The sequence below is a fragment of the Sceloporus occidentalis genome, unplaced genomic scaffold, assembly GCF_023333645.1.
Source record: "Sceloporus occidentalis isolate IW3139 unplaced genomic scaffold, rSceOcc1.0.p SCAF_51, whole genome shotgun sequence".
Taxonomy (NCBI): Eukaryota; Metazoa; Chordata; class Lepidosauria; order Squamata; family Phrynosomatidae; genus Sceloporus; species Sceloporus occidentalis.
Window position 1 is genome coordinate 5,845,012 of NW_028317031.1, and position 14,070 is coordinate 5,859,081.

Genomic DNA, 14,070 nt, shown 5'->3' on the forward strand with positions numbered 1-14,070 from the left:
TCTTACGCAGAAATGGTCAGCAGTCAGCCCCTCTCCATTAACGATGCGGGCAAAAGGAAAAAGAAGAAGAGAAGGACCCGGGATACGGAGAGATTTACTGGGAAGTTTGCAGGTCTCTATACCCTTATTTTTGTACACATAGTGAACCATTCTAGGCGAGTGGAGACGGCCGCTCTCCTAGTCTTCACCGTCTCTGATCATCTTGCAGGGAGGACGATGCCGGCATCTGTTTATAAAACTTATCTTCGAGTGTCTTCCGAGTGCTTTGCTGCCACTGCGGGCTTTACATCACAAAGTGGTTTGGTTTCTCTGTTCTTGGAAATGTTCTATTAAACAGAACTGAGCTTGGAGTTTGGAGGAGTTCATGATGTCAAACAATGTTTTGTTTGTTGAAAGTTTCATATTTTTTTTTCTTTTTGTACCCTTTTGCCATTGCTTTGATTTAAAGGTGCTGTTCTTTAACCAGAAAATAATTCAATCCCCCGTAAGGTTTCGCGGAACGCTTAATTATACGACACAAATGCAGACGTTGATTGGGTTGTTGCTGTAGCGACTGTGAAGGGCTCTTAAGTTTGTATTTTTATGCCCTTGGAGGGCGAATAAAATGATGTATTTGTGTAAGATAATAGAAAGTGCAGTTAATAATATTTTTGAAGTGGAACAAACCCCTTCTAATGTCTATTTAGAGGTATGATTGATAGTCTGTGACCCAAATCCCTCGGTTTGCCTGTTTTAGTAGAAGCTCACAATTCTTGGCGTGTGTCAAGGTATTGCAGATCTGCTAGAAATAAAACTGTTTCTAAACAGAAATGAACCATTTCACAATGTCATTGCGTGCTGCAACCTTTTCTTTTACTGACCGCAGTTGGCCAAATGGAACAGCACCTCTAATTATTAGGCGTGTATATATACCACTGCTTAATAGTTCGGGGTCACTTAGAAGTTAGAAATGTCCTTCTTGAAACACTTTGTCCCTTAATAGAACATCAAACGCATCTGAAATACAGCGTAGAAGTTCTTATTGTAAACTACTATTGAAGCTGGAAAAGTTTTTTTTTTTTTTTTTTTTTTTTTTTTTTTTTTTTTTTTTTTTTTTTTTATGGAGGCGCTTTCTAGGCGTACAGAGGCGCTTTATCGCTCCTATGTGCCAATGGTCCTCTCACTCCCATCACTCCTGTGTCCGCTAATTCAAAATTAAGCTTAAAAGGGTAATTGATCACCAGAAAATCCCTTTTGCAATTATGTTGCGCAGCTGGAATTGTCCTTTTTTCCATGCTATTATGTGTATATATTGATATTTTATATAAAAAAAAAAAAAGTGTAGTTTTGAGGGTAAAGAGGAAGCAGATTCTTGTAGAGTGTATAACATTTCCAGTGATAACTCATAAGCTTCTCCCTTGACAGACCTTTACAAGCTGACGGACGAGCTTCTGGGCGAGGGAGCTTACGCCAAAGTGCGGGGCTGTATCAGCTTACAGAACGGAAAAGATTACGCCGTGAAGGTAAATAAAATACACTGACGCGTCGTACCATTCGGGTGAAACTCCAAGCGTTCTTCAGCTGAATGTTATCAGATTCAATGCAAAATGCTTCTACAGTAGAGTAGACTGATTAATGCAACAGGGAATTTTTATAGATGGGGAGGTAGAGTGGCATATAAGGAGGGTATAGGGTATAAGGCATAACTGGGGACAGGTTGGCAAAAAAAATCGGTCTTTATTCAATATGAAAAAATAGCTTACATGTGAATTGATATTTACTAATAAAACTCTTTTCTTATAGCGTAGTCATATATTCAGGCTTTTTCTTTTTTCCTAAATTTAATATTTACATTTTGGGTGGTCAACTTATGAGGGTCGTCTTGTAATTGAGCAAATACTGTGTGGTATGTGTGTTTGTATGTATAATTTTTTTATTTTTTTTTTTTTTTTTTTTAAAGCTAGGTCAGTTTATAAAATAGCTTAGTGGTTTGTGTACACGAAAAAATTGTTCCATCACCGACGGTCTTGCGAATGTAAGGAACTTAAGCGTTCTACAGGAAAGGATGCAAGTCATTGTGACGAAACATTTCAATACAGCGTATAAACGCGAAGACTCTGCCGATATGTTTCACTGAAGCGTTGCACATTGTACTTTCCCTGTTAACTCTTACATGGAGGCATTAAACCAACCTGTTTGCTAAGTTTATAGTTTCTTGAGACTTCAAATCTAGCTTCCAAACTATATCATTTGCGTGGACCCCATAAGTGGCAGCTGGCAAACTTTTTCTCCCCAGACTTTGACCTTTCAATTTAAGCCAATTACTATGTACTTATTTATTATTATTATTATTATAAAAAATGAGCATGGAATGCCAAATGGCTTTGGCTCGGAGTGACCATTCTGAAAGAACACGAGTGCTTGTTTTTGTATGAAAAATGCTTGAAATGGAAAACCTGTGAGACCGTCTGACACATGATGATAACATAAGTGTTAAATTGCTTCTGTCTTATGAAAAGCTTACCTTCTGTACTGTTGTCCCTCTGATTGATTAATGACTCCAAAGAAAACTGTCGTTTGTTTTTTTTTTTTGGTTTTATTTAATTATTTTCCTCGGAAAGGTCGGACGACATGGTTTATTTTGTCATTTTGGAGATAAAAAAAAAAACCCACTTCTGGTCGGTGGAATCTTCGTTGTGACTGTGTAGGTGGATATCGTGTACGAGCACCGCTTGCTCCTGTTAAACTTCTTTTCCCAGATGCCAGAATTTCATTTAACAAGTTCGAGCCGCTCACATCCTAATATTTCATTATCCTTTCCGTCTTATACCGTGTTCAGCGCATCCGTCATAAATGATGTGCCACGTATGACTCTAAAGCACTTGCGCGTTCTTGGTAATCTTTCAGTGGGTCGGACTATCCGCTGTCATTTAAAAATGTAGCATTTAATGAACTCTTGCCAAGGGATCGTTAACAAAAATCTCTTCACAGAATGTTTTGTGTCCCCCCCCCCCCCCCCCCAGATCGTAGAGAAGAAAGCTGGGCACAGTCGGAGTCGGGTCTTTCGTGAAGTGGAAACCTTGTATCAATGTCAAGGCAACAAGTAAGTGTTTTGTAAACTTTTTTTTTTGTGTGTGTGTGCGCAATCTATCATATGCCTATATGACTGCACAAATGGTATATTCATTGATTTAAACTAATATACAATAAACTGTAGTGAATAACTAATAACCGTATAATAACCCATGCATTCGATAAAGCCTTCCTGTTATTGGTGCCAAATTTTAAAAGGAATATAATGAAGAAATGTTTGCATTTCATTTTTTTTTTTTTCTAATCTGTAAAATAGCAATAGAGTGGACAGGTACCCAAGATAACTATCCAAACTGCTCAAGCTATAGTTTGGCGAATAGTTTCTGTAATACTAATTGCACTTTGGACTGGAAGGATCAGCGTGTTGTTGGTCCTTAAGCTTTGAATGTATTGCTGTGTACAAAAGTTAATGAGCGTATAACCCTGGAAGATGGTGAAGGTGTGTAAGCAAACATTTATCATAAAATAAAGCCAATCTAGAGTCCAAAAGCAGCCTCACGGCGTTGCCAACGGCAGTGTGATTTGGAGATAACTAATGTGTCAACAGAGTAAAGATTTGCTGTGCGGTCTCCAGTTATCCTGTCGTTACCCTTTAACTCGAAAAATCGCTGTAGAGTTTTTGTCTGTATAAGAAAATCTCTTAATCCAAGCAAAATGTAAATAAAACAGTTTGTCACGGTGCGCTTCTATATAGCCGGGCACATTCATTGAGCTGAATCACATTTTCAAACCTTTTGCGGTAGGTTTTTGAGGATTCGGTTTATAGGATGAATTGGAATTAGATGTATTAGCCGAGTGAAACTAATGACTTTGGACAAAGTTATGGAAACATTGGTGTAAATCATGAGATCGGCAACATGTAGTTCTTCAACCACTGAAACGGTGTGATTCATGGGAATTCTGTTTTAATCCCGCTTGCGGTGACTCCTGGCAAACCATTAAGTGCTGTGGTGTTTATGGTCTACCTACAAATGCTTATTTAAGATGTGATCAGCCGGACCAGGGCCAAGGAACATATAGTTCAACAGTATTGTTAAGATTCAACTCTCATGATCCTCTGCGAGGTTCCTGTTCAATTAAAGCCGTTCGCCTAACTTTTGTCCTTTTAAATCCTTTCCTAGGAACATCTTGGAGTTAATAGAATTCTGCGAAGACGATGCGCGTTTCTACCTGGTGTTCGAGAAGTTACGAGGAGGTAGAGTACTGAATGCTGGAAGATTAAACTATAACAAAACTGAAATAGAGAAGAGGGCGAGAGAAGGGAATGAATAAGATCTTGCTTGAATGGAATCTGTATCAGTTGAATACACTATACCTCGACAAGAAATGCAGGGTCTTCTGATATTCCCTGGTAAAATCCAAGGTTTAAAGGCTGTGAAAGTGCCAAGTGCATCTGTCGTGATTCACACTTGTTAGAGTAATTGAGGAAGGACTTGTGTTTGAATGATTACGCATCCTGGTATAGAGGATGATCCATAATACTATTTACGGCAGAATCTGAGTACGAATAATTGGTATGATAGCTGGAGATTCATGTAAGTACTCTACATGCTCACAATTACCTGTCATTTAGATAATGAAAAGAAGTAGGTTTCCGAGGAGGAGATGGTTGTAGATAGCGTCCTTTTTATTTATCCCCCCCCTCCACACCTCTTTACCAATTCCTGCTTATACCCGACCCAATTTCTCTGTCACTGGCGTCGTGGCTTAATTTTTGATTGTGGATACCGATATTATATATGAACGTGGTCTTCAATAGAATCCTTCCTAATCCGGCTTCATTAACTTAACCAAAATCGGTGCTACCCGAAAGGTCTTGAAGTGTAACACTTACTGTCTTATCTTGTCTTTGAGCGGACCAGCTGCTTGGTGGCTAATCCTGCCCTTCTTTTAGGGCCACAAATCCACCTGCCACCCCAGGTACTTGCGTGGAGCATCTTTTTCTGTATACACTTCTTACCATTGTGATATATATTTTATCTAAAGTATGTCAGTGATGTTGGGTTTTTATGGCTGTAAAGCTGTCTGGGGTTAAAATCTCATTAAATCATGGATTGAGAACATCTGCTGTGCAATCAGTTTGCAATGTTTTCTGTGTCCCCGTCTTTCACCATTCATTCGCATAAATGCCTTTCTGTTTGTTCATGCAGTGAGGCTAAATTCAGTTCTGCCGTTTATATCCAAGTAGTCTTGCGTAACCCTCCTTTATACCATTGATTCTGAGCAGAAATGGCTAATGCGCGAAAATTACTTAATTTATAAAGATAAGGCCTCTCAACATATCATTACTGCAGAGTGTTTCCAACCGTGCTGTAGGTAAGAACATATATGGGTATAGGGGTGCGCTCAGTAGTAGTAGTAGTAGATCTTGGTAGGTCTGAGATGTCATCGCTCCTTCGGTACAGGAACGTTATGTTTCATCTGTTGGAAGCACCACATTTGGAGATGTAATCCTGACGCTGATGGGTTTTCATAAAAAATATCCCCCATAGTATTATTTGACTCGTTAATGACTTGTTTGTGTATTTAATTGGAGATGGGTGGATTGTAAAAATGCAATTAAAAGCTCTCGCGTCAAACTGCTACACGCTCATAAACCCCGCATCGGAGGAGACGTACTACGCATCGGCAATAGGTTTAATAGTGAGTGATTCCTACGGCTCCCCGGCACGGGAACGGGGCCCCCTCCTCCAACGTTCAGTAGCTTGATTAACCAGGGTGGGGGGGGGGAGAAAGGTAATGTCTTCCTTGATCACGGAATGATGAGACTTTATTAATGCATTCGTAATGCGCAAGCTATGCTGCATGTATGTTTTATGTATTGTTCCCTGCTGTTTGCTTAATTTCACCTTATCCAAAAGCTACTCTTAGAGCGGGTGGCGATGATGATGATGATAGTCTTGCATCGCAGCAGGTAATCCATGCGCAGCTGCTCAGGGAAAAGGAATTAAAATAGAACCCTCCTTTGTTTTTGGGGGAGGAGGTGTTTATTTTCGATGTATATTGGATGGCGAAGGACTGTCGGAGCGCCATGATGGGTTCACGTGGCGGTATCCTTTTTAAATCAGGCTTCATAAGTCTCTGTCACTGTGTTAGACTGGTTTGGGAGCCACGGGACAAATGTTCATATTTTATATAAAATCATTTTTCTGTGGCATTTGCAGAAAAAGGCATTTCGGCCTCCTTACGCATCATAAATTGCCATCTCCAATGAGGTTTGGCTGCGAGAAGGGCAAAGCTGGCCCTACATAATGCATCGTGAAATTACTAGACCATAGAAGAAATTGGCGATTTATATATTATGCAGCTCGGAACCTTCCATCGATGGACGCCATAGCTCTGTTACAATTGGGACAAATTAAAAATTAAAATTATACGCTATACAAAATGATCATTTATTTATATGGCGTCAACAGTATATGCAGAGCTTCTTACAGTCCATACATTTAAACGGTCTGACGGAACTGGAACTGACACATAAGACAAACCGATACGTTATTTAGAGACGGCCCAGCTCAAAGGTTTATAATCTGGATGTGACAAGAACATTAACAATGGTACAGATGGAGAAGAGGGCCCTGCTCTTGTGAGATTACAATCTATAGCGTGTGTGTGTATATATATATATGTATGTATATATATGTATGTGTATATATATATATATAATTTATATTGCTTTTTGTATACGGCTCTCTGGCGGGTAATCACACGGGCTTCCTTCTTGTCTGTATTTTTCCAGGATCTGTGCTCTCTCACATACAGCGTCGAAAGCACTTTAATGAGCGAGAAGCTAGTAAAGTTGTAAGAGACATCGCATCTGCCCTGGATTTCCTTCATACCAAAGGTTAGTAAAATAAATGTAGTCCAATTCTGTGTCTGTGCGTATAGCCATAAAATACGAGCGAGGAGATGTTGGGTCAAGGGTCGGCTATGCGGAGAGTAGGTTCTCTGCTGTCTTGTGCTATCTGTAACTTGCTGAGGAGTGCACATCAGTCTCTAGCTGGGATGCATGGAATATATATCCTTTTTGGCAGCATATTAGTTATCCATTATGCCTGACCCTGTTGAATATGTACTATAAAATCTTCTGTGCGTCACTTAACCCCCCCCCCCCCCCCCAATTCTAGTGCATGGACCCTTTTAGTTCTAAAGTGACTTCTCAAGAGGTATAAGAAATGCGATAATACGCTGCTTTAGGAATTATAAAAATTTGCAATCTTCTTACCGGTTTGCTTCCCCTCCTGGATTAGGTATTGCACATCGAGATTTAAAGCCAGAAAACATATTATGTGAATTTGAAGATAAGGTAAATTTTATTCTTCCAGTAAACTTCTGTAAATCTTCCAGTTTTGTTTTTATTTTCCCATTTTTATCGAGCTCCTCTGTTCCTATTTAACACTACGTTTCTGATATAGTCAACCAGCTGGTGTTGAAGGGAAACTTTTCCTGGAAAAACCCTATAAATGTACTAATTACAGGTTTTTACGCTTTGCGTAAAAAAACACTTTTCTGGCACATTACTCGTTTATCGATACATGTTCAAAAAGTTGTCTTATTTCCACAGCGACCAATGGAATGCACCGGTGTGTTTGCTATGGTGATAAGACCATCCTACAGACCCTCCTTCTGTGTTTTTTATTTTAATTATACATAACCCTTCTATAATCTTATTCTTCCCAGGTGTCACCAGTGAAAATCTGTGACTTTGACCTCGGAAGTGGTGTGAAACTGAACAGTGCGTGTACCCCTATAACGACCCCAGAGCTAACCACGCCGGTAAGTGCCCTTGCCTTCCGGTGCGTTAAGGAATGTGGCGTTTCGATGTAACGCGGCCATTTGTTTACGCAGCTTTGTACGCCACGCTGATGTCATACAGTATACTCTATGCAAATAATCCACTGTTCTGCACCACGGGTTCTGGGGCCACATGGTGATGTCGCGGCCGCACAAGAAATTTGATTATAATATTACAAAAATCTGGCTACAACAGCGTTGTGTAAATAAGTTTTTGAGTATTTTTGTGGTCAATGTTTAGGTTAGTCACTTTATCGCACACACGTTTACTGCAGCGATCCTCAACTAACCCTGAACATTAACAGAGCGCCGTTACGTTGAAGCAGCAGTGTGTTGTTATAATGAGAATTGATTACTGATATGGAGGTTAATGTGCTGGGAGTTGTAACCCCACAGCTGCAGGACTGTGTTTCTCAGCCAGACTTGGGAATTGTTCCATTTAACTCTGCTTTCAGGCCAGGTTCCTAAATCGTACTGCCAATTAAGAACTCTTAATGCTGGCTTCAGCTCGGCTTGCTTCGTGCATAGGTTCCGAATCGCAAAACTACCAGCCACATTCTGGAATGGAATGGCATTAAACTGGTTTGCTTTGTGGCCAACCCATTAAAACGAGCCCCCAGATTCATTCATTCATTCATTCATTCATTCATTTGAAAAAAGACTGCCTCAAAACCTAATATTTTGCTGTAAAAATGTGAATGTTTCTCCTGATTTAAAACATTTGTTAATTTTTCTTGCATGGTTTTCTTACAAGAGAATGCCTTATGGTTGATATTGGCCATTCTACTACATCCCGTTCTGATCTTTATGCTTAAATCTAATTCTATATATCTCAAAGTAAATACTCCGCATCGTGCGTCCTGTTACCTGGCAACAAGCTTCTCCTCCAACAAAACCATCCCTGAACATGAAAGAGGGAAATCTTATATTTTCCTTTATACGTTGGTTTCAATCAGTTCTGTGCACTTGGATATCGGTAATGATTATGAGGATGTTCCATTAAAAATTAGCTATTTCTAGGTACTGTATTTCACTGCACCATTAACAATGTCTGTGCTGTATTTCATGTTTTAATGGACGTATTTATTTTTGCTTACAAAAGCTAGGACATTTCTAAGTTTAAACGCACGTCTATATAGTGTATTTAAAAACACTGCATTTTTTATAAATGTATTTATAATATATGTAGTGTCACCTCCCAGTATTCCCATTTGCTGGTATATTTTTGCTGGTAATTACTAGTATTTTTCTTTGTGGCATCCAGAAAATGTTGGCTTATAACCGCTGTTGTGTGTCTGTCTGCAAATACGCGTGTACTTATTATGGATTGAACATGATTTCCCTGTTGACGCCCGCTTTGCAGTGTGGTTCTGCCGAGTACATGGCCCCCGAGGTGGTCGAGGTGTTCACGGAGGAAGCCAACTTCTACGATAAGCGTTGTGATCTGTGGAGCCTGGGCGTTATTCTGTATATAATGCTGAGCGGGTACCCGCCATTCGTTGGCAACTGCGGCACAGACTGCGGCTGGGACAGAGGAGAAGTTTGCAGAGTCTGCCAGGTAATTCTGTAATGCCTCTTATGTATATAAACTTGGATTCGCTGTACGCCTATGGCCTTTCCTTACTTAGCACGACTGCCCACGTTGATGGCTACCTGTGGGGTGTAAAACTTGCCAAGTGGAACCAACCGGTTATCACTTACCAAAACCCCCATTAGTGATTGCATGTAAGCATGTGTCGAAAAGGCATAAGGATATTAACTCGAGACAAACTTTGTTTTAGGGCAAGTTGAAAAAAAGTCGGGGATAGAAGGCATTTGGGTAACCTATCTGGTTTTTAGAGCCATGGCTTGGTCTTTTTGAAACATAGAATTTGCCGGCAGATAACCATTTGAGTCGACTTTCTTGTAACTTGGGCTGTGCAAGTTGTGGCAAGGCGGTTTAAAGGGCAATCTTCTCGATTTGCATTAAGCTCTTAAATTTAAGGTTATTTTCCTTTGGTCTCTGAATCTTCTACTAGAATTCAATTAGATGAAAAATGTTGTATATGTTCTGTTACTGCGTTTGATAAACTACCAACAAAGGCAACGCTCTATCTTTTCCCTGCAGAGCCAACAGTATAAATCTACAGAACTTTTTTTTTTTTTTTTTGTGATCCGGTTTCTTTTCATTTTGCTAGTTTGTAAGTTCTAGAAGATATCATAGGCTGTGACACCTGGCTGTTCTTTTTTTTTTTTTTTTTTTTTTTATTATTGCAAGAACCAAACTTTTATTGCAGGCTTGTAATAAGGGTATTAGAGGCACGGAACAAATGGTTACACTTCTATAAAATACTAAAGGAGGCTTTGCAAGTGCAATAAAACGACTGCTTTCCAACATTTTTATGTCTCTAAATGTTGAGTTTTGAGGGCTGTAGTGAAGAAATTGGGTTGGACAGATCCATGGTCAACATGGATCTGTCCAACCCAATTTCTTCACTACAGCCCTCAAAACTAGTAGGCCGGTTTTATGTGCTTTGTTCCAAGAGGTCACATTTTATTAGCTCTCCATTTTTCTTTTTCCACGTTCAAACATGTTCTTCTTGTTCTCTCGTTGAACTCCTGTTGCCATCTTACGGAAATGTTTGAGGATCATATTTTGACCTTCAAATGTCACATTTTATCCACCGCGCGCACAGAGCAGGTCTTTGAAAGTAAATGGCAGGTACTGGAGAAGATCGTCGTCGGGAGAAGCTTATAATTTAAGCTTTCTGTCTCGCGTCACGCGTTGGAGATCATGTTGGAAATGCTGGCACGTTTACAGAAGCTATTCTCTTACCAGTCTTATTGCTAACCTTTTTGTAAAGGCTTTTATATAAGGGTAAGAAAAACACAGAACGTTGAGAAGTTTGTCACAGGTCTCAGGCTTTTGTAAAGTAAAAATAGAAGCTGGTTGTGCCATACAAATTTGGGAACCTGACTGTGAATGAGGGAAACTGGTGACTCCGGGCAAGTGTCCCGTGATATTGGAGAAAAGGCCGGACAGGAGGCCTTATGGTTTTGTTTGGTTTATTCCAACTAACCTTTCCTGTTTTGTTTTTTTTACCCTTAATACTTCTGCATTTTCTAGAACAAACTGTTTGAGAGTATCCAGGTGGGCAAATATGAATTTCCTGAGAAGGACTGGTTGCGCATCTCCAGCCAAGCCAAGGATTTAATCTCCAAGCTGTTGGTTCGAGATGCCAACGAACGTCTGAGTGCTGCGCAAGTTCTCCAGCACCCGTGGGTGCAAGGGGTAAGTCTGATTGCAAATCATATAGGTTTCTTCGTTATATAAGAAGGGATCCCCCCCTTGTATTTAACTCCTAAAACCCAAGATATGGTACTTTATATTATTGGTGAATGATTTCAAGTAGCTTAGTACATGGATGTGTAGAAAAGATTTACAAACTTACAGAACCAACAAGACTTTTTTTACTTTGTGCTATTTCAAAATAAAGAAGTTTGCTGTGGTTTGAAACTCCATGTTAATGAATACCCCTCGTTGTCCATCACCCATCTAGGTTCTAATCATGGGATTTTCTTTTTCCTTTAAGGATGCCCCTGAGCGAGGATTACCAACCCCACTGCTGCTCCAAAGGTAATGGTTTAGGGCTCAACTTTTATGTAGCAACAGAATGTACACACACACACACGCATGCTTCCCTTATCTTTATTAAAACCTTACTGTTATAATAGAAGTTGCTGAGAATGATGAGAGTTGTCGTCCACACTCTTTTCAACTTGAAATGTTAAGGCTTTTTGTCTCTGCACAATTGCAATAAACTCTTTACATACTCTTCAGTGGGAATAACTATAATCTGACCACAGGGTATGTGCCCAGGGTGGCATACATCTCGGGTTATATATCACACGCACATAATCCTACAAGGCTTTCTGTGTAGATTTGGGTTTGCCTTTGCTTAAAAATGTCTCGCCTTTGTAACGGGACATCTAACATCTCGATGTATTTGTTTATATCAGGAACAGCAGTACGAAGGACCTGACGCTTTTTGCAGCCGAAGCGATTGCCCTGAAGCGCCAGCTTTCGCAACACGACAGCGACCTGATCGAGGAACACGAGAACATCATTCATGCCATCTGCTCGATGAGACTGTCTCCGCCATCCAAATCTCGCCTTGCGAAGCGACGGGCTCAAGCCCATGCCAGGAAGGGCAGTGGTCCGCTAACTGCCTGACGGGCCGCTGTAGCCAAATAGCCCCACATGCCTTCCATCTTTAAGCGTTGACATGGATATCATGTAGCAATGGTTTTAACCTGACCTTCAGCAGTAGGAAAGGTTAATGCAGGTTGCGTTCCAATTTATTTTAACTTGCCACTTTTAACGTGGTATTTTTAACTTAGACCGGTGCTTCTCATTTAACGAAAGCAGTGGTACTGCTTTTTTTTTTTTTTTTTTTTTTATATAAACGGGGAAAAGTCTTTTGAATAACTGTGGCAATTAACTCTGTCCCTCCTGAGTTTCCGGTGTGCAGAGTTTGGGTACTACAGAAACCTGGATATTTTGCACTCTGCTCAAGCACTTAACAGCGTATTAATTCATTTTGGGAGAGCCCCCCCTTCACCCCATTCCGTGTCCTTATTTATTATTTGAAAATGTCTTTTAAATCTTTGATAGCCTGTTGCCACATTTAGCTGAAGTTTCACTGTATTTTTGAATATGTACTGTATCTTTATTTTTTTTTCTATTCAAATACCATCGATGAATAAAGATGGGTCACTATGCTTTTCTTCTACTCATCTCAGAAAGTTAAATATTTTTTTTATCACTTAAAGTATTTTTATACAGGGGGGGAGCCGTTTTTGTAAAGAAGTAGGAATGTATGATGTAGACATATGTAGCTACCTTGTCACGGTAACACTTGTGACAAATCTGCCAAACTCTGGACGACTTTTTTTTTTTTAATTGCAAAATGTGAAGATATTGAAGGGAATGGAGTCTGTTTGTCAATGTTATTTAATACATATTACTAAAATAAATGCAACAAGTTTTTGTTTTATGAAAGCCTTGTCCGTGGGTTTTTCCTCCTTGGCTAAGCTTATCTTGCACCTTCAGGCATGGAAAGCAGTTTCATATAACCACTACATATTTTCCTTGGAGAAAGTTCGGCTGCGTTACTAAATGTTTAGTAATTACATTAAGCCTGAGGTTTATAGGATAATGTGCTGCTAGGTATAGATATTAGTTACTCCCCAAGCCTGTGCGCTGAAGAGAGAAATATTAAACTCGCCGTTTAGGTGTTCAGAGGTTCGGTATTACGCTTGTACTGAGTTAAATACATAACAAGACATATCTACCGGCCAGAACGAATGCCTTGGTGTTCCAAACAGCCGTGATGTCTTGGGTTTTTAATAAGAGTCCTGCATACAACTGACCCCAATTCTCTGCCAAATTACAAGTAAACGTGAAAGTTAGATGGAAGCCGTGAAGATGCTGCCCAAATTTCCAGCGCTGGCTTGTAGTGCCGCATCTTTGTGAGGCTCTTAATGCCAATCTTATCAGATCCATTGTGTTTTCATCACTACTTGATCGGGTATATGGACGCCCTCACAAAACGTGCATCTATGAAGGAAACGGTCCTGCGTTAAAGAGCTGGGGGATGGAAGGAATAACCATATTGGTAAACGAACTAAAACCAGTGGTGTCGTTCAACACTCCCCTGCTTAATAAAAATTAAAAAAAATGTAATCTTACTGTAATGTGTGAGTGATTCAGGTGAACGGTCCATCCAAATAGAACGTATAAAATAAAGGATACGAAGAAGCCAATGGAGTACAAAGAAAAACGTATAAATTCAACTTAAGTGCATTAACTGAGGGAGAGGTTTTAGTATCGCTAAATTCATCTATTAAAACGGCCCGTAGTGTTTGAAATCTATTTGGTATAAAAGAGGGACTGATGCATCAGAGACGGGAGTCTTTTATGGCAAAACTAGTATATACATAATCCGTTATATACATTGTCGCTGCCCAGAGGTTCCACGTAGACAAGACATTGGTTGCGGACGTTTGTTTAAGCAAATTAACCTTAAAGGGGCGCAGTCGTATGCGTGATAGCCGCATGGTCTGTTTTGCAAATGCATAGGGCATCGGGTATTGGTGACCAGCTCCAGCGCTGATTGGTGGACACCGTGCAGGGGGTCTGTTCAGATTTCAAAGAGATCACTT

General features: G+C 40.0%; 1 protein-coding gene across 1 annotated transcript; it reads left to right on the forward strand.

Moving 5' to 3' along the window:
- On the forward strand, positions 1-12,079 carry LOC149288526 (MAP kinase-interacting serine/threonine-protein kinase 1). The gene is made up of 11 exons (XM_089491684.1): positions 1-112; positions 1,405-1,502; positions 3,003-3,082; positions 4,194-4,267; positions 6,812-6,916; positions 7,323-7,378; positions 7,753-7,848; positions 9,230-9,424; positions 10,973-11,137; positions 11,439-11,482; positions 11,866-12,079. Exons 1-11 carry the CDS (start codon positions 13-15, stop codon positions 12,077-12,079), a joined length of 1,227 nt encoding a protein of 408 aa, XP_089347810.1. The 5' UTR covers positions 1-12.
- The last annotated feature ends 1,991 nt before the right edge of the window (positions 12,080-14,070 follow it).